Here is a 25,590-nt window from a genome sequence, read left to right on the forward strand (position 1 = left end):
AAATGTACCTCGCAGCAGTGGCGTAGGAGGTTAAGAGCTCGTGTATCTAATCTGGAGGAACCGGGTTTGATTCCCAGCTCTGCCGCCTGAGATGTGGAGGCTTATCTGGGGAATTCAGATCAGCCTGTACACTCCCACACATGCCAGCTGGGTGACCTTGGGCTAGTCACAGCTTCTCGGAGCTCTCTCAGCCCCACCCACTTCACAGGGTGTTTGTTGTGAGGGGGGAAGGGCAAGGAGATTGGAAGCCCCTTTGAGTCTCCTGCAGGAGAGAAAGGGGGGATATAAATCACACACACACACACACACACACACACACACACACACACACACACACACACACACACACACACACACACACACACACACACACACAGCTAAATGGGGAGCCTGGCTCTAAAAGAGCAGTGGAAGTTCTCATAAAATTAAGGCTCTCTCAGCTTCCATAACAGAAAAGCAATTAAACGGGATTTAATGAGCCCTCCTGGCTAGACTGCTGGAAACCACAGATTTGATTTGTGTTTGGGCTGATTGACTCTATAGTGGGTCGTGCACCTGACTGTAATTTACCCCAATACACGTGGTACTTTCCTTTAAAACCATACTGCACTCGGCACCTCAAACCTTTGCCCAGGACTATTTACCACCACTTACCATAACATTTCCATATTAGAAAGTTTGTGACTCCCTGATTTTTTTAGTATGTAAGAGTCTAATTCAAACTAGGAAGGAATAAAGCAAGAGTTAAAGCTAGCAACATGTTTGACAACTAGGATATAACATGCTCAGGTTCATCCCTTCAATACATTGCTCTTAAGAAAAACAGTGGCATTTGCTTTGTTTTTAAAATTTAGACATTGTTGTTTTCACTCACTCTCCTTCACATTCTCTGTCCTGCAACCATGCACTTTCCTAGCAAATTCCCACACTTTTCTGTAATTTTAGTTAGGACTGAACATGAATGTCCGGCTTCTCACTCTTTCCTCGGGGTTTATCAGCAAGCCTGGGTTTGTTTCCTCTGAGCTTGCCTCAAAATCCTCGATCAACTGAGTCCTGTAAAATTGCCGCTGCTGAAACTGGATAACTGTTTGAACGTTTGCTTGTTTTTAAGAAAAGGCACCTACCTTTAAAACGATGGGTTCGGTTCCTGCAGTAAAAAGGATTTTTCCCCGAGACGAGCTTGCACAGGAGTTCCGAATCGTTGGTGTTGATGTCAAGCAAGCTACCGTTAATGACAGCCATCCTTTTCACACTCCAAAGATTGGTTTCAGTGGGAGAAAGTGTAGTTTTTTTGGGGGGGGGGCACTATCTGCCCATTCTTTTGAGGAGCACAAATAGGCCTAAAAGAAACCTGCCAGCTGGACAAGGTCTGCTGCCCCCAGAAGTCTCTTTTCAGCCATCTGCAGCGAGGGCTGAGTCCCCTGAATTCTAAGAAGCATGGGAAAGGTTGCTTCAAGTTAGGCACCAAACCGCTTGGATGCCGCAGAGGGAAGTGCAAGCACGCACAAAAGCTCTCTCTCTCTCTCACACACACACACACACAAACACACTTTCCTCTCCCTTTAGATCCACCCCTTTCTGCTATTGACCGAGCTGAGTCTGGCATTGTGGATCATAACCACGCTGGAGTAGCAATGACAAAAAAATTAACCCCTTGCACAAGGGCTCTGAGCTGACACAGACTCCGGACTTCTTTGTCCACCACTGTTTATAACCTCTGGGCGATAAATTACCTGTGCTTTCAACTGCCACAAATCAGACATACAGCCAGATTTGAAATGTGCTTACCCCGAACTAAATAACCCCGAGTTCAAGGGGGTGTGCAGCAAAAGAAATAATATTTCATGCACTGGACAGCCCTTTTTTAAAAAGCGTCACATTAACTGATACTGTGCCTTTCTTCCTTAACAGGTCAGTAAAATGTGATGCCTGCTGTCTGAAACAGAGTGCGAAAACAGAGATGCACCAGTGGTGGGATCCAAAATGTTTAGTAACAGGTTCCCTCGCCAGCCCCCCCTCAGCAAAGGGGGCAGAGGCGTACCTTGGCAAACCTGAGCCCTGGGCAAAACCTGAGTTGGATGCCCCCCCATGGGCAGCCACCCCACCACGACCCCAAAAAATATTTTTGCACCAGGTCATTTCTAAATCATCATCACATTATAGAAAATGGGTGAAACACACAGGTTCTTTGATAGAGACTGGTGAGATAAAAAGTACGAAAGGCTGAGAATCCATGAATTGCAGTACCTGGAAGGGATTAACCCAGTTCAGGGAGTTACATTATTAGTCACAATTGCTTTATGGAACCTTCACGTTCAAAGGCAGGAGACCTCTTGGGGAGGCGAGGGCGTGGAAGTGGAAAAGCGGACCCAATTAGTAACCCCCTCTCGGCACACACAAATAATTAGCAACCCACTCTCGGGAACTGGTGAGAACCTGCTGGATCCCACCTCTGAGGTGCACCCAGTTCTTGGTTGATTTGTGACCACGATCATGAACCTTAGTTGTTAAGATAGGTATCCCCATTCATTCTGATCCCCCAGAAATCGCTGGGACTGGGTTCCAGTGTGCAGGAAACAGAACAGCCACCAGTGTTTTTTTGTTAGGCTGAAAAGCAGCCGGGGAAGCTGTAAGCGGCTGATGTGATGCTTTCCTTTCCCTCTGCTTGTCATTTAAAATCTCTCTTTGCAAGCTGCTTCACTTCCATAGAGGAACAGACACTGACAGATATACCTATCTTGTCCCCTGTGAGGGGGGAAAAAACCAGCTGGGCCAAGGAGACTCGAGCCACTGTCCCTTCCTTCAAACTCCTAGGCCCCTTCCGCACACGCAAAATAATGCGTTTTCAAACCACTTTCACAACTGTTTGCAAGTGGATTTTGCTATTCCGCACAGCTTCAAAGAGCACTGAAAGCAGTTTGAAAGTGCATTATTTTGCATGTGCGGAAGGAGCCCTAGATTCCATTGTGGCTTTTCAGTTTAAAATTAAAATCCATGAATGTGTTCTTGTTGGAAGTGAAGGACTTTGCGCTGTCTCTTAACCTCAGACTTCCAAAGGGGGCTTGTCTATAGAGCCAGAAAGATAGAGGGGTTGAGGCACTGAGCATCCTTTCTCTACTGCTCTGACATTATCCCTTTGACAGCTGTTCTCAGGAAACTTTCTTCCTCCCTGCTTCTTCTCATACCTCTTCTCACTCACACACACACTGAGAATCATAGAATCATAGAGTTGGGAAGAGACCCCCAACGGCCATCAAGTCCAACCCCCTGCAACGCAGGAACACACCATCAAAGCACTCCTAACAGATGGCAATCCGCGTCTCCATCTTACCACCTTGAAGGGAGGACACAGGTCCTGTATCTCTCTCCATCCTAGTTAGACTACATCAGGAAACTATATTTATTCTGTCCTATCTAGAAATGGAATTTCTACAATCAAGGTATTATATGAATTTGAACAGACAAAAAGCTTTGAGTTATTTTTGTTCCTGGCACATACAGAGATGAATCGGGGCTTTCTTGTGTGCAACAATCTTCTTTATTCTGCAAAATTACTGGATCTAGAATCTAACTAGTTCTTGAGAGACCAAGATTCTTGAATTCCAACAGTCCGTATGTAATGTCATATAAAATCCAGTTTGGTCCTGAGCTCCGTTTGGTGGCTATTGTTGAGTATGCCACTTCAGACAGTGGTTAGGAGAGTTAGCGGAGGTCATATTTGCAGATTCTCCCACCTAGAAAAAACTTTCTGTATGGGGAAGACTACAGAACTAAGTGTCTGTGGATGCCAGGGCTTCACTCTGAAACCATTCTCAGGAGCAGCAGTGGTGTAGTGGTTAAGAACAGGTGCATTCTAATCTGGAGCAACCGGGTTTGATTCCCCGCTCTGCCGCTTGAGCTGTGGAGGCTTATCTGGGGAATTCAGATTAGCCTGTGCACTCCCACACACGCCATCTTGGGCTAGTCACAGCTTTTCGGAGCTCTCTCAGCCCCACCCACCTCACAGGGTGTTTGTTGTGAGAGGGGAAGGGAAAGGATATTATAAGCCCCTTTGAGTCTTCTACAGGAGACAAAGGGGGGATATAAATTCAAACTCCTCCTCCTCCTCCTCCTCCTCCTCCTCCTCTTCTTCTGTACTGAGCAGGGGTAAAATCAGGGGTGCAGGGAAAGGTCCATAGCCTACCGGTAGAACAAATGTTTTCTGAGAGATGTAGAATGGAGGAATGGTTTAACCTTCTCTCTTCCTAGCATCCATCCATCCATCCATCCATCCATCCATCCATCCATCCATCCATCCATCCATCCATCCATCCATCCATCCATCCATCCATCCATCCATCCATCCATCCATCCATCCATCCATCCATCCATCCATCCATCCATCCAGCTGGGTTGTCACCATGCTTTCACATTTACTCATTTGACTCAGTTAAAAATGAAATAAAATTGTCAAAGTGCAGATAGGCTATTGAAAAACAGCTGCCAATCAAAAACCATGCTTTCACATGATGATGTGGCCCTCTCCACATTTTTTTGTGGGATGGGCCACAGATGAATACAAGACCCCCTGGTTTTCATGGAATATGCACCAGTTTCCCCTCAGTTTGAGATATCTTTTGTAGTGGGGCCGGGGAAAAAATCAGAGATGCTTTCACGCTCTGCATAGCGCACTTCCAATCCACTTTGCTGCTGGATTTTAATGCGTAAAAAAGCCAACATCCACTTTCAAACAAAGATTAAACTGCTTTGACAGTGGATTAAAGTGCATAATTCATTGTGTATGAAAAGACTGCGTTTGCTACTGCTACTCATGGAAGAGACACTGGGCAATACTGACCAATGGTTTGTCCCGGTATAAATTAGGGTTGCCAAGTCCTTCCTGGTCACTGGAGGGGAACATGGGTTGCAAGCTCCAAGTTGGGAAAATCCTCAAGATATGACACCTGGGGAGGACAGAGACCCCAGTGGGGTACAGTGAAGAAGAAGAAGAAGAAGAAGAGGAGGAGGAGGAGGAGGAGTTTGGATTTATATCCCCCCTTTCTCTCCTGCAGGAGACTCAAAGGGGCTTACAATCTCCTTGCCCTTCCCCCCTCACAACAAACACCCTGTGAGGTGGGTGGGGCTGAGAGAGCTCCGAAAAGCTGTGACTAGTCCAAGGTCACCCAGCTGGCGTGTGTGGGAGTGTACAGGCTAATCTGAATTCCCCAGATAAGCCTCCACACCTCAGGCGGCAGAGCTGGGAATCAAACCCAGTTCCTCCAGATTAGATACACGAGCTCTTAACGTCCTACACCACTGCTGCTCCTCCTCCAAAGCACCCATTTTCTCTAGGGGAACCAATCTCAGTAGTCTGATGATTCTGGGGGATTCCCAGGGCCCACCTGGAGACTGGCATCCCTAGTACAAGATGGTCGCATGTGCTTGTGTAGGTTCAGATTTCCACATGATTCCTACCCCCTTTCTCCCCAATAAAGGCTTGCTGCTGCCTTTCTCCCCAGACGAGAACTCTGCTGCATCTGCTCTAATCCAAGCTGTGAACTCCAGTCATTCTTAATGATTAGATTAAGACCAGGAAGTTTTTAGTTTAGCCAGGGATGGGGGAGCACATTTTAGTTGCTGTGGCCGACACTGTGGCCGAAATTTGCTTACATTTTTTTTCCAAAGTCCAGGGCTTTAATTGATATTAGCTAGCCATTTTCTACCAACAATGATGCATTTTGTTAAGATGCAAACGGTTCTCTCGTCTCCTTTAATGGTCATAAACACCACTGATGTTTAGGTTACAGTAATATGCAAATGCATTTAAATATAATTGATTAGAAGGTAGTTGACGAAAATGGCTTTAATCAGTAGACAGCTCTAGAAATGTGTTAATTGGCACAAAGAGGGTCAGTGACTAATTTTCGTTGATTTGATGGACCTCTGTGCAAGTGATGTAGCCCCTAGGAATGATGGGAATGTCAGCATCTGTACAAGAAGACCTTTGGACACCCTCTGCAGCCCCACACCCATCCTATTGTTAATTTATTCCTCCTTCCTGATATGAGCAGATTTCGTCCTTTCATTCTGTTATTGTTCCTCAAGTTTGCTCTGGTGGCATGCCTCTCTATCTGCCTTCCAGGACAGCTCGGAGAATTTATCAAACTAATTTGGAAACTAGCATATGAATCATATGCTGTTCCCTAAATTTGTGTTGCCCGGCCTGCACTGGGAAGGGTCAGGAGATTTGGTGGTGAGTGCCTGGGGAGTGTGGAATTTGGGTGTGTGGGTGTGATGCCAGTTCTGGGTGATCCTCTAGGAATTCCTCCAATTGCTTTGTTCTTTACCATAGAGCTTGGGGATTTGGAGTGATGTGATGTCATTTGGGGGGGAACTTTCGTCTTCAAGTGGTTTGGAGGATGTGATGTCATTTGGAGGGGACCCTTTTGTCTTCAAGTGATTTGGAGGATGTGATGTCATTTAGAGGGGACCCTTTTGTCTTCAAGTGATTTGGAGGATGTGATGTCATTTGGAGGGGACACTTTTGTCTTCAAGTGATTTGGAGGATGTGATGTCATTTGGAGGGGAACCTTTTGTCTTCAAGTGATTTGGAGGATGTGGTGTCATTTAGAGGGGACCCTTTAGTCTTCAAGTGATTTGGAGGATATGATGTCATTTGGAGGGGAACCTTTTGTCTTCAAGTGATTTGGAGGATGTGATGTCATTTGGAGGGGACCCTTTAGTCTTCAAGTGATTTGGAGGATGTGATGTCATTTGGAGGGGAACCTTTTGTCTTCAAGTGATTTGGAGGATGTGATGTCATTTGGAGGGGACCCTTTAGTCTTCAAGTGATTTGGAGGATATGATGTCATTTGGAGGGGAACCTTTTGTCTGAGTGATTTGGAGGATGTGATGTCATTTGGAGGGGACCCTTTTGTCTTCGAGTGATTTGGAGGATGTGATGCCATTTGGAGGGGACCCTTTTGTCTTTAAGTGGTTTGGAGGATATGATGTCATTTGGAGGGGAACCTTTTATTTTCAAGTGGTTTGGAGGATGTGATGTCATTTAGAGGGGACCCTTTAGTCTTCAAGTGATTTGGAGGATGTGATGTCATTTGGAGGGGAACCTTTTGTCTTCGAGTGATTTGGAGGATGTGATGTCATTTGGAGGGGACCCTTTTGTCTTCGAGTGATTTGGAGGATGTGATGCCATTTGGAGGGGACCCTTTTGTCTTTAAGTGGTTTGGAGGATATGATGTCATTTGGAGGGGAACCTTTTATTTTCAAGTGGTTTGGAGGATGTGATGTCATTTAGAGGGGACCCTTTAGTCTTCAAGTGATTTGGAGGATGTGATGTCATTTGGAGGGGAACCTTTTGTCTTCAAGTGATTTGGAGGATGTGATGTCATTTGGAGGGGACCCTTTTGTCTTCGAGTGATTTGGAGGATGTGATGCCATTTGGAGGGGACCCTTTTGTCTTTAAGTGGTTTGGAGGATATGATGTCATTTGGAGGGGAACCTTTTATTTTCAAGTGGTTTGGAGGATGTGATGTCATTTAGAGGGGACCCTTTAGTCTTCAAGTGATTTGGAGGATGTGGTGTCATTTAGAGGGGACCCTTTAGTCTTCAAGTGATTTGGAGGATGTGATGTCATTTGGAGGGGAACCTTTTGTCTTCAAGTGATTTGGAGGATGTGATGTCATTTGGAGGGGACCCTTTAGTCTTCAAGTGATTTGGAGGATATGATGTCATTTGGAGGGGAACCTTTTGTCTGAGTGATTTGGAGGATGTGATGTCATTTGGAGGGGACCCTTTTGTCTTCGAGTGATTTGGAGGATGTGATGCCATTTGGAGGGGACCCTTTTGTCTTTAAGTGGTTTGGAGGATATGATGTCATTTGGAGGGGAACCTTTTATTTTCAAGTGGTTTGGAGGATGTGATGTCATTTGGAGGGGACCCTTTTGTTTTCAAGTGATTTGGAGGATGTGATGTCATTTGGAGGGGACCCTTTTGTCTTCAAGTGATTTGGAGGATATGATGTCATTTGGAGGGGACCCTTTTGTCTTCAAGTGATTTGGAGGATGTGGTGTCATTTGGAGGGGACCCTTTTGTCTTTAAGTGGGTTGGAGGATGTGATGTCATTTGGAGGGGAACCTTTTATTTTCAAGTGGTTTGGAGGATGTGATGTCATTTGGAGAGGACCCTTTTGTTTTCAAGTGATTTGGAGGATGTGATGTCATTTGGAGGGGACCCTTTTGTCTTCAAGTGATTTGGAGGATGTGGTGTCATTTGGAGGGGAACCTTTGTCGGTCCCCAGCCCCAGAGACATCCGGCTGGCTTCAACACGAGCCAGGGCTTTTTCAGTCCTGGCTCCAGCCTGGTGGAACAAACTACCAGCCAAGGTTAGTGCCCTGTGGGAACTATCTCCATTCCACAGGGCTTGCAAAACCTGGTTGTTCCACCGGGCATTTTCCAACTAGCTAGCCAGTACCAACAGCTCCTCTCAGCCTCCGAAACCAGGGGGGTAGGAGTGGATGATCTGATTCTTAAAATGCCATCTATTTTTTATACATTATTTATTAATCTATTGTTTTAATATGTTACAGGCGTTTTTCAGTTTTAACGATAATGTTGTTTTATGGTGTCTTAATTGTTGTAACATCCCTGAGCCTTTCCGGATAGGGCAGGATAAAAATGTGAAATAATAAATAGATTAAATCAGGGGTCTTCAAACTATGGCCCTCCAGATGTTCATGGACTACAATTGCCATCAGCCCCTGCCAGCATGGCCAATTGGGAATTGTAGTCTATGAACATCTGGGGAGCCATAGTTTGAAGACCCCTGGATTAAATAAATAAATTTCCAGGAGAAGGTGCTATGGATGCCCTTTCACGCACAGCCCCATTTTTTCTCCCCATTCGTTCTTCTGTTCTACCTTGTTGTGAGAAGGGAACTGAGAGCAAGAGATTGCCTGTTCCACAGGACAAATGATTAGCCTACCTATGATTCACACTGTTCGGTTTGTGTCTTGTTTACCCTTCAGCCCATAAGCATATTGGGGTTGCCAATTTCCAGGTGGGTACCTGGAGATCTCCTCCTATTGCAATTGATCTCCAGATGACCAAGAGCAGTTCACCTGGAAAAGGTGACTGCTTTAGAGGGTCGCCTCGATGACATAATATCCCTCTGAGGTCTCTCCAAACCCCAAACCCCACAGCCCCCCCGCAAGCCCATCTGGTGGCTGGCATCCCGGTAAAAATGGCACAGATCTCCTTGAATTACATGTCCAGAGCACAGAGATCAGTTCTCCTGGAGAAATCAGATGCTTAGGAGGGTGGACTCTCTGGTATTGCCCACTGCAAAAGTCTCTCCCCTCCCTCTCCTTACCCCGCCCTCTTCACACTTGACCCCCAAATCTCCAGAAATTCCCCATTCCAGAGTTGGCAACCCCAACCACTGAGCAAGGTGGAGCCAAGGCTGCAAAATATCTCAAGCTACCAACAACTGCTTCCTGGAAACATTCTCTGTTAATCAGGGCAACAAAAATCGCCTGCCTGGCAAAATTGCCTCCTGCAGGGACAGAGCAGGCTCAACCTGGGGAGAAACACGGGCTATAAATATCTCAAATGAAGAAATAAAACCAGAGCTTTTCCCCAGGCGATGTTACCTGCATGCATGTTTCCCCCTCTTATCTTATTCCCTGAAGTTTCATAATAATAAAAAATGATAATGCAATAAAACAACACACCCTGACCTCCCCAAACAGCCCATCCTCCCCTCACCCCACTGGAGAAAATAAAAGAAAAACACTAAAAAGAGAAACAAAATACTTTAGTTTCACAGTCTGGGGCCCACGATTTGAAGGGGCGGGTGGGAGGCGAGGACGGAAAAGAAACTGGAGCGGGACTGGAAGATTCCTTGCCCTTTCTGCCGTCCCCTCAAAAGAATGGAGCGGTTACCCAATTCCGATAAAACCCAGCTGGAACAGAAGGGTTGGAGGTGTTTCAAAAGAGCTGTCTCTCTGTCCAGCATGGGGGAAAGGGTGTCCCTGTTTGGGGCTTTCCCCACTGACAGAGTTGAACTGGTTTCGACCTAGGTTCGCCTCAGTGAATACCCACTGCCCCCGAGCTCAACGTTGTTTTGTCTCAGTTCCACCTCCCTCAGAACTGCGACATCCGTGTCGCAGTTATGAACTACACTTTTCTGCCGGAACAAGGTCGATACAGCTTCGAAGCTTCGAAGTGGGGAAGCATCGAAACGACACCTCATCCGTTCAACCAATCACGAGCCGCTTTTGTGGCATGCGCAGAACGGGAGAGTTGTGGCGGGTAGAAAGCGCATGTAACTGTAAACTGTAAACTGTAAAAACTGTTTAAAAAAAGAACGCTCCCGTTTCCCGCCGTAACACAAGCTCCAATCACGATCAAGGAGCGAAACAGGCACCAAGATGATCCCACCCACTTAGCTCGGTTCCAGGGGGCCAACTCAGTTGCTGTGGGGACAGCCTGGAATTGCCCTCCACTGAAGGGAACCCAGTCGACCTTAGCTCCCTTCTGTAGTGGGGAAAGCCCCTTTGTGTCCAGAGAATGCTGGTATGAGAAGCAGAATGTTGCCCTCAAATGTGTGTGTGTGTGTCCTTTTACTGCTTGACCTACTCAGCTGAATATTAAGAGATAGATATAAGTAGAGCTACCAGCTATGGGCTGGCTAGAGATTTGGGGGTGGAACCTAGGGCAGGAGGAGTTGGGGGAAGAAAGATATCTCTGAGGGATATAATGCCATACAGGCCACCCTTCGAAGAGCCATTTTCTCCAGGTGAACTGACATCTGTCGTCTAGAGATCAGTCACGATTCTGGGAGATCTCCATGCCCCGCCTGAAGGTTGGCAGCCCAGAAGGCCCTTCTCTATTCACAGCTAGTTGTACAGCAGTGGCGTAGGAGGTTAAGACCTCGTGTATCTATTCTGGAGGAACCGGGTTTGATTCCCAGCTCTGCCGCCTGAGCTGTGGAGGCTTATCTGGGGAATTCAGATTAGCCTGTACGCTCCCACACACGCCAGCTGGGTGACCCTGCGCTAGTCACAGCTTTTCGGAGCTCTCTCAGCCCCACCTACCTCACAGGGTGTTTGTTGTGAGGGGGGAAGGGCAAGGAGATTGTAAGCCCCTTTGAGTCTCCTGCAGGAGAGAAAGGGGGGATATAAATCCAAACTCCTCCTCCTCCTCCTCCTCCTCCTCCTCCTCCTCCCTCCCCCCCTCCTCCTCCTTCTTCTCTTTCTCTTCTTCTTCTTCTTCTTCTTCTTCTTCTTCTTCTTCTTCTTCTTCTTCTTCTTCTTCTTCTTCTTCTTCTTCTTCTTCTTCTTCTTCTTCTTCTTCTTCTTCTTCTTCTTCTTCTTCTTCAGTTCAAATCAAATGCAGGGTCACCTCCACCTGCTGGGGAAGTGTCATTTCATTTTCTGCAACTGTGAATCTGCCAGCTCTTAAAACCCAATTCGTGTTAATTGCAGCTGAAAAGTGAACTGCTCGGATCAGATTGCCCGATGTATTCTGCGTTTCTGAACACTGTTTTAATTAAGGTTGCCAGGCAGCCACCTAAAGACGGATGCCGTAATTTTGAAATTCACTGGTGGAACGGCAGAAGACGCTGCTTTCTGCCAATTTCCCGCCATGTTCTTTGGAAGTATGATGGCTGAGCGAATGCCAGCAGGCAGGAATAGCTTTATTTCTCCCACCCAAGACTCTTGTTTTCTTTTCCGCCGCTTGTGCCCACCATTTTGTATGCTGCAGCAGATTCTCTGTGAACAGTCCCCGCAGAGGTTTCCTCTGCTTGCACCTTATCTGTTTGCTATTCCACTGAAAAAAGGAGATTAATAAGATTCGTTTAGCCTAGGGGTACAGTGTGCTTGTTTTTTTGTTTTCTTTTTGTTTTGAGGGGGCTGTCTGAGAAGCTATGGTGACACAACTAGAGAAGGTTCAATATGTGCATAGTTGTGCAACCATAGCTTCCCCTTCCCAGAGCTGTCTCTTATATGTCTGTGCTGCTGCTCAGTCTTGATCCTGAGCTGACTCACAGAGTTCTCTGCGATGCTTTAGGGCAGTGGTGGCAAACCTATGGCACGGGTGCCAGAGGTGGCACTCAGAGCCCTCTCTGTGGGCATGTGCAAACAAAGTTGCCCCCCCCCAACACATCTAGGCTGGCCTGGGCCGCTGGGCTTGATAATTAGCATTAAACCTAAGTCCTAGTTTGGGGAGGCAGTGTAGGGAAGCCAACCCTGTTAAGCGCTGTTAAACCCCACTGATTTTCATGCGAAGAACTAAAGTGCAATCCCTTACCTGGGAGTAAGCTCGGTTGCTGGCAATGGGACTTGCTCCTGAGTAAACCCTCCTAGGGTCATGATTCACCCATTGGAAGAGTTGCACGGTTGCTTCAAAGCAAAGCCACCGTCTGCCACCAAGCTTACTCCCGAGTAATGCACACCTCGGAGCCAAACGTTTTTTCTAAACTAAAACCTCAGTATTCAGGTTAAATTGCTGTGTTGGCACTTTGCGATAAATCAGTGGGCTTTGGGTTGCAATTTGGGCACTTGGTCTTGAAAAGGTTCACCATCACTGCTTTAGGGCCTCCAAGCATGCACTGTGCCTTTTAGAGTGCAATTTTTGCCGGGTATGGATTCTTAGCTGCCTCACAGACTCGGCTAAGCTGGGTGGACTTCTAGCTCAGGCCTCCGTGGTCGGTGGTGCTTCTGCAAGCACTCTGACTTTTAACTCTTGGCTTGGGCCAGCTCTGTCTGCATCCTGTGAGGTTTCTGGCTGTGCTTGAGGCCCTCTTTGGAGGACTTCTGGTTGGCTGACTGTGAGCCCATGACAGCACTCAAACATGCTAACCCCAGGAAATGGCCTTATAATGAAGCAGATCGTTGGTCCATCAAAATCAACCTTGCCCATTCAGACTGGCTGCAGCTCTCCTGGGTCCCAGGCAGAGGTCTTTTCCATCATCTGCTGCCTGGTCCTTTCAAGTGGAGATCCCGGGCATTGAACCTGGGACTTTCTGCATGCCAAGCAGATGCTCTACTATCGAGCCACAGCCCTTACAAGGGCTAGTTTTCTGGCTACCAGCACTTGTACCCTGTGGGGCACGTGATGACCACTGGTAAATGATGACCACCAAACCACGTGATGTGGGATACGTGATGACCACTGGACCACTGCTTTCATGTAAAGAAAACAAGAAGATGGTGGGAAGGCTGAGATTCCTGCCTCTCCCAGTCTGGGGCCCTTACAAGGGCTAGTTTTCTGTCTACCAGTACTTGAACCCCCTGTGGGGCACGTGATGACCACTGGTAAATGATGACCACCAAACCACGTGATGTGGGGTACATGATGACCACTGGACCACTGCTTTCATGTAAAGAAAACAAGAAGATGGTGGGAAGGCTGAGATTCCTGCCTCTCCCAGTCTGGGGCCCTTACAAGGGCTAGTTTTCTGTCTACCAGTACTTGAACCCCCTGTGGGGCACGTGATGACCACTGGTAAATGATGACCACCAAACCACGTGATGTGGGGTACATGATGACCACTGGACCACTGCTTTCATGTAAAGAAAACAAGAAGATGGTGGGAAGGCTGAGATCCCTGCTTCTCCCAGTCTGAACCAGTTTGGGGCCCTTACAAGGGCTAGTTTTCTGGCTACCAGTACTTGTACCCCCTGTGGGGCACGTGATGACCACTGGTAAATGATGACCACTGGACCACATGATGTGGGGTACGTGATGACCACTGGACCACTGCTTTCGTGTAAAGAAAACAGGAAGATGGTGGGAAGGCTGAGATCCTTGCTTCTCCCAGTCTGAACCAGTTTGGGGCCCTTCCTTCTCTGCAAACCAGTTCTCTGGCAGCTGGCATGCAACTGACACTGTCGGAAAAGAAATGAGACCGAACGATTCCCGTGAAGCCTGAAGGAATCTGTCAAGCAGAAAATATTTCCAGAGTATCACTATAGATGAATTTTGCAACTTATGCGATCTGTCATCACGGTCGTTGTTTTGCCTATATCATGCTTAGGAAAATGCATTCTGCAGAAAAATGACTATAGGTAATTCAGACAGAGTTCTGGGTGTGTGTCGCATTGTACCGCAACAGGGAATAAGTGCTGGGAGGATGTCAGGCTGATTAGCATTCTGATTAGCAAGTCTTTATTTACATTGCTAAGTGGTGTTTGAACAAACAGATCCACGCTTGACTCTGGCCCTTTCTTCACAAAACCCTTAAAATGTTTCTAAAATCTATCCCCTTTTACAATTTTCTATCCTCTTTTACAAGTGTGTATGTCCACACTTTGAAACGATTCCTGGCTGCCATTACATGACCTTCCTTCCTTCCTTCCTTCCTTCCTTCCTTCCTTCCTTCCTTCCTTCCTTCCTTCCTTCCTTCCTTCCTTCCTTCCTTCCTTCCTTCCTTCCTTCCTTCCCTCCTTCCTTCCTTCCTTCCTTCCTTCCTTCCTCCCTCCCTCCCTCCCTCTCTCCCTCCCTCCCTCCCTCCTTCCTTCCTTCCTTCCTTCCTTCCTTCCTTCCTTCCTTCCTTCCTTCCTTCCTTCCTTCCTTCCTTCCTTCCTTCCTTCCTTCCTTCCTGTGCTTCATAGTGAGCTTATGATCTGCCCAGGATGCTGTGGAAATGATTGCATGCTGTAGTATCTCTATGAAGGGTACAGAACACTGCTACCCGATACGAAAATCACAACCACTCAGTAATGGGCTGCTGCTAGTGGACAAATTCAAGGTGGCTGTTTGCCCGTGCCTCAGCTGTGAGATGCCAATTTAGTTCAGTGTGATCCCAGTTTGCCTGTGTTCCCACAAGAGCACTTGAAGCCAGTGGCCAGCAATATGAAATTGACTGGCCATATGTCTACTGGAATCTCCTGTCTCCAGCAGACCTGACTTGCCAGCACTCCAGTTGGCAGCAGGAGAAATAATTTTTTTAAACAGCATCACTGACTATATGATGTCACCTTCAGGTTTCCCTGCAGGTCCTGAGAAATGAAATCAGTCATCTTACTGTCAAAAACTCTATGGTTTTATAAAAAAGCTTCTGGTGATTCCTAGAAAGGTGTGGTGTCGATTCCAGGTTTTCATGGAAGTGACATCATGGGTTCTCTTCTATGTTCTTTCTCCCCTCCACCTGGTCTCCTGCTGGTTGTCGTGTTCAAAGAGCACATAAAAACATAACAGGCCTAGTGGGACAGACCAGGTATCCACCTAGTTCAGCAACCTGTCCCACAGAGTGGCCAACTAGTTGACTTGGAGGGCCAACGGACAAGATTTAGAGGCCAGTATCTCACCTGATGTTGCCTTGTACCCAGAGGTGGGATCCAACCAGTTCTCACCATTTCTCTAGAAGTGGTTACTAATTTTTTCTGAGTGCCGAGAAGGGGTTACTAAAGCAACCTCCCTGCCCAATAGGGACTGGAGGTGCGTGTGTGTGGCGGCGCCACTGTTTGAATCCCACCGCCATCGGAACCTGCTATTAAAATTTCTGGATCCCACCACTGCTTCTGCCTATGGTATCTAGAGTTTTACTGCTTTCTGGATACAGACATACCTTTTAATGATCATTCCTATTGATGGATATCCATAAATCTGTCTAATCCCCTATTAAAGCCATCCGGTGACCATGACTACCCATACACGGGAGGTGGTGATGGCCACTAACCTGGATAGCTTTAAAAGGGGCTTGGGCAGATTTATGGAGGAGAAGTCAATTTACGGCTATCAATCTTGATCCTCTTTGATCTGAGATTGCAAATGCCTTAACAGTCCAGGTGCTCGGGAGCAACAGCCGCAGAAGGCCATTACTTTCACATCCTGCATGTGAGCTCCCTGGTGGGCCACTGCGAGTAGCAGAGAGCTGGACTAGATCCAGCTGGCTTGTTATTATGTTCTTATGTTCTTATGTTCATATGACACAAGTCTGCTAACCTTTGAACACAGAGGTCCAGTTCAGACATCGGGGCAGGTGCAAGAAGCCGAGGAGCAGCATTCAGGAAAATAAACATAGCAGCAGAATAGCTCCCTCAGTAATGAATTGCTTCATTCTTTTGGGTCGTATGAAAGCGTTTGTCCCTACAAGGGAAGGAAAGCACCTTTATGGGAAGGCTACATCGTTTAATTATATTCCACTTATCAAGTGTTTCCATTTTGAACGTGCTTCTAATTCCTTTCAGAAAGAACAGTTGTAGTTTGGCTGTAGATGTTCAACAGAGAATGCCTGGGGAATTTTTTGTTGCAGGAGCGAATATTTTCCTTGCCCGTGGCACAAGATCTCCACAAGATTTATTGAGGCTGTTCTTTCTCCAAGCTGCTCGGCAGACATTGAAATGGTCTCCAACCCCCATGGCTCATCTCTTGTCTACAGAAGAAGGGAAGGATTCTTTGATTGAAGCGGCAGCCTATGTGCTGCGGACTAAATTGGAAGCAAACGTTTTGGGAGGGGGGAAAAGAAAGCAAAAGAAGGCTGGAAGGCGGCTACAATGGGAGCAGAGGCCCTGAAGACTTCGTGGAAGAAAGGCAGTCGACGTTCGAGTTGATCTTGTTTGCAGTGCCTGTTTTTGTGCTGAGTACAAGTTGAAATAAGTCAGGATAGGACCGTAGTGTTGCCGTGGAGGTTTATGACATAGCGTGGGTCAGTTATAAATGGGTTACAAATGCAGTAAAAAGTAAGATATGTGAACCTGAACAAATGGAATGAGGAGCTGAAAGCAACTCTCTTTTGTGACATCAGAAGGCCTTGGTTTGGTCCTGTGAACGAAGGCTCTGACTTTGTTGTTTTCTCACGGTTGACTTGCTTTCAGGTGGCTCATTCCGCCTGGGCAAACTGCTTGTCTGCTCCTGCCAAATTTCCTTTGCAGGCAAGGAATTCCGTCCACCATTCCTCCCCTTCCTGTCTCAATCAGAAAATGAGTTAAATCAAACCTGTTCCCCGATCTCTCTGGGAATACCTGTGGATAGATTAATTGTAGCCCGGTACCTTTATCTCCTGTTTGAGGCCCGGTGGCGTAGAGCAATCACCTTAGCTGGGTGTAATGCCCTGCCTTCTTCCTTTAGCCTTGGGCGCCATCTTGGAATTCCACATAAAGAAAGGAAATGCCCGTGTTCCATGGGTTCTGTGGAAACAGTATCTCATCATATGCTGTTGAATTGTCCTTTTTATGAGATAGATAGGAAGAAGCACATAATCCCCTTCCTGCATGGAAGTGAAGGCATTACAGATAAACAGAAGGTTATATATCTTTTAAACAGCCACAACTACGAGCTGCTGGAAGCGGTGGCTAAATGTTTAAATGGTGTTATTTTAACTCGTCAGAAGTTGTAAAGGCTGTTATTATCTTGCAGTGTTAATGTTAAACTATTTATATGCCATTAAAGGTATTTGAATTTAATTTAAATGAGTTAGATCGATCAAAAAATCATTGGAAGTAAACTGCCCGAGCATCTCCATGATTCCTCTTGGATTTAGACTCACTTTTCTGGGAGTGCAAGAATTTCCACTCGTGGGGCACGTTTCCTGCCCCCACCTCCCGGGGCTGCCAAAAATGTCCCCCCAAATCTGACTTCTGGGGGTCGAATGTGATGGGGAGGGCACTTTGGGCTGCAGTGGAAGAGAAGGATGGGAAAATCATGCTCTATGGGCAGAAATTCGAACCCAAGCCCTGGTTCCCTTTAAAAGCGTAATTTCCTTTTCTTCCTTTTGCTGCAGTACAACTTCAGCTAAATCTCACAACAGACTTATGGACCTTTCAAATTCCACTCCCCTGTCCTTTGTCTTTATCCTATCGCCTTTCTCCACTCCTTTTTCATTTTTTGAGGCATATTTATTCTTAGGTACCATCCAATTTTCCCAGCCACAGTAATGTATAGCATAGCATAGCAAGCCTATATTGGCATAGACAACAGTACAACAATAATAAAAAAGGATTAAAAAGCATATACAATACAGGAAATAAATGTTCAGTCGAAGGAAATCTACTGGCGTTTAGTAATTTCCAGGAGAAAGTCTGCCTCTATCATACAGAGAGAAGGATCAGGATTGTCCAACAAGTAGTGTAATCTAATTAAATCGGGGAGATGGGGTAAATGTAAAGGAGTAAGATTCACATACTTGGATCTGATTTCCTTGAATCTGAGACAGTGTAGTAATTAGTGGGCCAGAGATTCAACTGAGCCATCGTCACATGGGCACAATCTGGATAGCTTTAAAAGGGGCTTGGACAGATTTATGGAGGAGAAGTCGATCTATGGCTACCAATCTTGATCCTCTTTGATCTGAGATTGCAAATGCCTTGACAGTCCAGGTGCTCGGGAGCAACAGCAGCAGAAGGCCATTGCTTTCACATCCTGCATGTGAGCTCCCAAAGGCACCTGGTGGGCTACTGCGAGTAGCAGAGAGCTGGACTAGATGGACTCTGGTCTGATCCAGCTGGCTTGTTCTTATGTTCTTATGTTCTTAGCTTTTAGCCTTTTCTTGCTTATTAAATCTGCCATGTAACACAGTAATACTTGTTGTAAGTTCTCTCCCTCCCAGATACAGTAGTAGCTTTTTTTAAAAAATCCAGGTTTCTGATGATGCAAATTGCTGTTTTGATGCTGCTTGCAGAAGGGGGTCTCTTGTACACCTTTTCTCTGAAGGTTTAGTCTCTTCCTTTGAAACTGATACGGGGAAAACTTCTCCCTTTTTTTTCTGAAAATGAATTCCTGAAAACAGCCAGTGAATTTTCCCAAGTTTATGACACCCAGTTTCTCTTGACTTGGGGAGATAATGTATATTGTTTCTGCTGAGAAGGATCTTGATATGAAATAAATTGTGCCTGTTTCTTTAATGTAAATATAAGGCCTGTTATGGATAGAAGAGGGGCAATGTTCACAGTTAAAGGAAGGTTTTTTTCCCTTTAAAACTGTCAGTAGCGATGTGTGGAATCTGATTTTGGTTAGCAAAATTGAATTGGCATCTTTCCTTCTAGAACTGTCAAGTTTTTGCCAGAAGTTTGGACAGGATGCCACACTTTTGGCTCCAGCTTTCTATTGCTCAGGCATGGCAGGAGAAAAGTAATGTAAACAAATTTTGTTGGCCCTAGGAGCTGCCAGAAAACTCTATGGTTTATCACGGAGTTTCTGGCAATTCCTAGAGAGTTGCCTAAATCATTGCTGCACATGTCCAGGATTGCTTTTTACAAACAGGTTTGTGTTCTTTGTCACATCTCTTTTGGCCCCTAGCCTTTCAAAACACGTGTCACTTTCTCACATAGCGCAAGCACAGAATTTATTTTGGGCAGCCTAAGATCTGCCCTTTTTGTCATATCAATTTTGGCCCTTAGGCATGAAAATTTGCACCACTGTTGTCATCCGAAAAGGCCCAATTTTGACAAGACCGAACGAGACCTATATCCGTATCTCCCACTTTCCTTAATGGTTCAGAGCAGCCACCAGGGGGAGAGGAGGACTGGATTGTAGAAGACAGGCTGGGAGAGGCAGTGAGCTTATTTCTTCTTGTGCCAGTCTCTTGATCTAAGGGCGTTTTTCCACTTACTAGTAGCTGCGCGCTACTGTAGCAAGTAGTGCGGGGTCCCAAGGCACTCCCCACTACAGGGGCGGCGACAACACAGCACCCCCGACGCTGCCACTGTCGCGCCCCCTCAGCGCACGTCATTCCTGGCGCTCCTCAAAACGGTGCCTTTTGATGACCCCGCGCAGAGCACGGGGTCGTGGGGAAGCCCGGGCGCATGCCAGAAATGACGCACGCTGCTCTCAGCGTGCGGCATAGGGGGGTTGTGGCAAGTGGGGAAACACCCTAAATTGCCTCCACTGAAGCTTCCATGGGGAGAATGTTCAGGTTTTATATATTAAAAAAATTACCTCAGAAGAGCTGGCAGACAGGAGCAAGGGCCAAACTGGGTGTGGCAGCAGCAATGGCCAGTCCTGTGTTTTATTAAATAGTTAATAGCAGCCAAAGGGCTCTGGTCTCAGCTTATCCCGAGACAGGACAAATGCTGAGGTCTAGGGGTCTAGGAAGCCACACTGCCTCTGCCTGCCCAGGTGTTCTTCCCCTACCCAGCCACCAAACATGCTCTGGAGGCATGCCCTGCCCAGTGCCCTTGGGGGAAGGGCCTATATGTATTCCAAGTGGCCAGAAGCAAACAGGTGGAGAGCAATCTCTCATGTGAGGGTGGAAGATACCCCCACTGCCTGGTCCCACTGCAGAAAAATAAATAAATAAAAAGCCAGTGATGCAATGGCCCTTTATACACCCAGTGCTTTCCTTATGGCTGTTTGCTTTGCAGTGGGTTTTTCCTGTGGGTTTTTTTTGTTTAAACAGGGGAGTCTCCTCCTGTGAAGTGTCCCCCGCTGAGCTGATCCTTCGTTTTGCCCCCTCATCCCACTTCCTTGTCCTGTCTGTACGACCTCCAACTGGGGACGTTGTCTACCGTCTTTGGCGAGGGGTGCTGTTTTTGGTCTAGCATTCATTTGCTCAAAGGTCTGTTGTTCAAGCAAGTGGTTGGCAAACCTTTGGCACTCCAGATGTCATGGACTACAATTCCCATCAGCCCCTGCCAGCACGGGCAATTGGCCATGCTGGCAGGGGCTGATGGGAATTGTAGCCCATCACATCTGGAGTGCCAAAGGTTCGCCACCACGGCAATAGATCCTCGGTGTGAAAATAATATATTTTTAAAAATTAAAACCTGGACCTTTTGATCCTTCTGAAGTGGGGTCCGGAAAACTTGGGGGAACTGCTGCTGTGTAGGTGGGGAAAGCCAGGAGGAGAAAACCTACAGAAAGTGCAATGCATATTAATTCCTTTCCTTTGCAGGGAGGGGGAAAGTGTACTTTCCGAGGTGTCAAAAACCTCAGAGATTCTCTGATCTGAGGTGTGGTGAGTCTGGAAGAGGGGGAAACGTGTGCGTAACAGAGAATCCAACCTGAAGGCAGTGAATGCTCAATGCAAAGGAAACCCCGAGCACATAAATGGATGTATAGGCTGGTACATCACTTCCAGTGAGAGCCTATTGTTCAAGCAATAGATCCTCAGCGTGAAAATAATAATGTGGAGTGCCCCTAGGTATCACTGGAATCTATTGTTTTACCATAGAGTTTCCAATGATTCCTAGAGCTAACCTATGTCAGTTCCAGGTTTTCCATGAAATGTACGTGCAGTGCATGTGACAGTGTGGTGCATGTGACATGGTAGCTGTCCCCAATGTCCCCACTGCCAGACCTCCCACTAGTGGCCAGGCATGACCCAGAAACCATAGTGGAGAGGGTCACATGGGCAGGCTGTGCTGGGGGGTACGCAAGCAGGTAGGTGGGAAGTGGATGCAAGTGGACAAGGGCAGCAGGTATGGGTGGGGTCGTGGGCAGAGGTGGGATGCAGCCTATTCGCACCTATTCGGTAGAACCGGTTACTAAAATTTTCTCAGTTCGGAGAACCAGTTATTAATGATTAACTCCAGTAGGGACAAGGGGGTAATCTCTGTCCCTGGGTACAACAAATCTCGTCAAGTGGGGGATGCAGAATCGCCCCCCATGGCCCCCTGCGGCCCCCCATGGCACCCCCCATGTGTGTATGAACTGTATGAAATAATACAATATATAGTAATTCTATTTTTTTTTGTTCATTGGTATAAAGCTTGGGGAAGTATTATAGGTAAAGATTTTTCATTTTCTTTTTCCCCCTTGACATTTATATTGGATCGAGAGGAGTTTAAACTACTCTTTTAGATTAAGGATTTTGGATCTCTCCCTCTGTTAGTTTTCTTTCAAGTGGAATAGATAAAGTAGTTATAGGACTCTGAAGGGGAAGTAGAAAGTAGGGAGGGAGGGAAATATGGGAAGGAGGGAGGCAATATAGGATGTTTTAGTGGGGGGGAGGGTTGAGAGAGATAGACAATTAGATATGTTTGTAATATGTTAACAATTGTAAACAGTTTTTGGTTTCTCTCCTTACTTATGTTATTATTTAAAATCAATCAATATTATTATATAAAAAATACACTACCTTTCGGTATATTGATTTTTTAATACTTTAAACAGTCATTATTTGAATCTAGAGGCGGGGCGAAGGGGCACTTCACCTGGGGCGCGCGCGCCCTGCGTCCTTGCCACAACCCCACCCAGGAATGCCCCACCCCCGGAATGCCTGGCCACGCCCCCGTCGTGCCCCGCCCAAGCCCATTGGCGCTATGCCACTGTTTGAATCCCACCACCATCGGAACCTGTTACGCCACTGTTTGAATCCCACCACTGGGCGTGGGCACTCTCTACCTGGACTCGCCAAAAAGTGGAACAGGCCCTGCCATAGGGTTGCCAAGTCTGGATTGGGAAATTCCTGGAGATTTCAGGATAGAACCTGGGGACGAGGGATCATCAAGGCTGGGAAGTGGCCATTTTCTCCAGGAGAACTGATCTCTGTAGCTTAGAGACCATTTGTAATTCTGGGAAAACGCCACCCCCACTGAGAAATTGGCTACCCTAAGTCCTGAGGATCCTCATCAGTGAGGAATGGATATTAATCCCCCTTCTCAGTTTTCCAGTCATCTTCCTACAACAGCCACTTGTCACAGAAATTGTGTTGTCGAAGGCTTCCGTGACTGGAATTAACTGGCTCTTGTGGATTTTCTCAGCTGTGTGGCCATGGTGTTGTAGGTTTTTTGCTACTAATGGTATCCAAGGAGATATTGGAGACCACCCAAATTGCTGCCCTCTCTAATAATCACTGACTGCTTGTCTGAGACGCCACGATTTTCTGTTCCTAAAGCACAATTTGTTTTTTTACACTCCTGCACTGCTGAACCTAGCTTGTGTAATAAATCTCTCCTTACCTACTACATGTTGACAGGATCCCACAATTAGGTGGTGGATATCCTCCAGAGTGAAGGAACAGTGCAGAGGTTAATAAATCATCTTAATCATTTCCTTCCTTCATTTTATTCACCACCCATCCAGGGAGAACAAATTATTGTCAAATATGGGGTCAAAGAAGAGTGGCAATGCATGTCAACAAACCCAGTATGTACAGCTAGATTCATTTATTAAATACAGCTGATGAGGATTCAGGCCTATATAACTGGGCAGTTTTCCAGAACTCCTCTTCCCTAGCTAGGTATATGGAATTGGGACCCAATGGTGACACTGATGGCCCCTTCCACACACACAAAATAATGCGTTTTCAAACCACTTTCACAACTGTTTGCAAGTGGATTTTGCTATTCCACACAGCTTCAAAGAGCACTGAAAGCAGTTTGAAAGTGCATTATTCTGCATGTGCGGAATGAGCCTGATGTAAGCCCCCTTAAGAATCCTTGTAGGAGAGAAACGCGGGCTATAAATTCAAACTCTTCTTCTGTTCTTACTAATGCTTGTAGTGATACCTTTTAAAACTGGTGTCACATATGATCTTAGTAATTAATGGTCCAAATTGATTTCTGTTACAAATGCTAGTATTTCCACTGATCTATTTAAGCTTAGAATAGGAAGTGGGGTTTGATAACTTCACTGATATCAAATAAAGATTGATTGAATTCTAGATAGCCTCACTGGTGTAAATCACTCCTGCTAGTAGAATGGCAACAGATTTCTCCCTTGCTCAGAAGCTCGATAAGTTCCGCCAAATTCTACTCTTGGGAGATACGATGTCTGGGGAGATGAAGTGATAGAGGGGCTGGCAGAATTCATAAATGCCAACTCCCTCGCCTTGGGCCTTTGGATGCTATGTAGGCATTTTAGTAAAGGACAGAATTGTGCCACAAGGCTACAGCTTAATGCTGACAAAATAAAGCCTCCAACTGGAGTGCAGTAACAACAGACTTTTTTTTACTTATATCTTTCATTACAAACTTAAATGGAAATGTACACAAGTTTACATGGATGTAACAAATATCTAGAAGTTTCAAATCCAAATCCAAAACCTTTATTAGGCATAAAACCGGTGTGTGTCAAGAATTCCAAATACAATAAGAAGATCATTATTGCACAACTTGCAGAACACAGAGTAAAAAATATAGCAACAGCTTCAGAGATGTCAACATTAGAGTTATTTAGAAGCTTAGCCATTTTTATCTTATCAGAAAGGAGCAAAAATCCTGTTGGTAATGCAGTTCTCAAATCAGTTCTGATGTTGTTGTATTTTGAACAGTGAAGCAGAATATGAGAAAGTGTATCAGTTGTATTAGAAGTTCAGAAACTTGGACCCGAGATAATAGGGAGAAATTAGGGAGATGATATGCCACCGTTTTGATGCCACCATGACACAGCCGTGACCCCAAAATTCATATTTCCTGTGGTCAAATTTTCTTGGCCCGTCCTGAATTAATTTTTGGCCTGGCTACTGACATCTGTGTCTGTGACTCACCGTTGGCTGTCATGCTCATTGTCAATGGAGCATCAAGATCCTGCAGTATCTCCTGGCAGAAGACCATGCCAAGTTTTTATTATTCCCTGCGAGGGATGGTTTGGAGGACAAAGGGTCATTCCTTGGCCAATTGCATTTCACCGAAGCCTGTTTGCCACAAACTAATTACAGCAGAGGCAAAATATGATAGTCTTTTCATCTCACGAAATATAAGATGCAGGATGGGTGTGGTGTGGATGCTATGTGCATTAAGAAGATGGTTTTAGACCAGTGATGGCGAACCTTTTCGAGACCGAGTGCCCAAACTGCAACCCAAAACCCACTTGTTTATCACAAAGTGCCAACACGGCAATTTAACCCGAATACTAAGGTTTTAGTTTAGAAAAAACGGTTGGCTCCGAGGCCTGCGTTACTCGGGAGTAAGCTTGGTGGTAGTCGGTGGCTTTGCTTTGAAGCAACCACGCAACTCTTCCATTGGGTGAATCACCACCCTAGGAGGATTTACTCAGAACAAGCCCCATTGCCAGCAACTAAGATTACTCCCAGATCATGTTTTAGTTCTTCGCATGAAAATCAGTGGGGTTTAACAGCACTTAACAGGGTTACCTACACGGCTTCACCAAAACTAGGTCTTAGGTTTAATGCTAATAATTGAGCCCAGCAGCCCAGACCAGCCTAGATGTGTGAGGAGTGGGGGCGACTCTGTGCGTGCCCACAGAAAGGGCTCTGAGTGCCACCTCTGGCACCCGTGCCATAGGTTCGCCACCACTGTTTTAGACCATCACCTTAGCCACTATCATGGCAGGACTGATAATCAGAATTGATCTGTCAGCAGGGAGGGGGGTCTCTGGAAATTACTGGGAAGTTGAACTTACTGTTGGTCTTTGGAAATGGTATATTGTGAAGGAGTCATGCCTATTCCTTTATCTGAGTTTCTCGGTTCTGTCTGGTCAATTTTTATCTTGTCTTTGCTCCGAAGAGTTTATGATGGAGTGAGCTGACAAAAAGTGTAAGATTGATCTCTAACTGCTGACAAAGGCAGTTTTGGGGATATCTGTAATAAAGCCCTGTGTGGAGCGGTGGCACTTGAAAATAGTTTGATATTGGTATCACTGCAACATCATTCGTGTTCCATAGCTATATTATGGAGAGGTCCCTGAAAATTCACGGTTTATCTGTACACACTAAATAAAACTGAATGTCGTCTCCTGGAATGCGAG

The 25,590-nt window shown here is 46.2% G+C and overlaps 1 protein-coding gene across 1 annotated transcript in view; it reads right to left on the reverse strand.

The window, feature by feature from the left end:
• The window catches only part of CCKAR (cholecystokinin A receptor), a 63,717-nt gene extending 62,297 nt beyond the window's left edge, over positions 1-1,420 (reverse strand). The window contains exon 1 of the mRNA XM_048508716.1: positions 1,125-1,420. Coding sequence (XP_048364673.1) covers positions 1,125-1,242 — 118 coding nt within the window. The 5' untranslated portion in view covers positions 1,243-1,420. The remainder of the gene's footprint in view (positions 1-1,124) is intronic.
• Positions 1,421-25,590: the final 24,170 nt, after the last annotated feature.

The sequence above is a fragment of the Sphaerodactylus townsendi genome, linkage group LG10, assembly GCF_021028975.2.
Source record: "Sphaerodactylus townsendi isolate TG3544 linkage group LG10, MPM_Stown_v2.3, whole genome shotgun sequence".
In the NCBI taxonomy this organism is placed as follows: domain Eukaryota; kingdom Metazoa; phylum Chordata; class Lepidosauria; order Squamata; family Sphaerodactylidae; genus Sphaerodactylus; species Sphaerodactylus townsendi.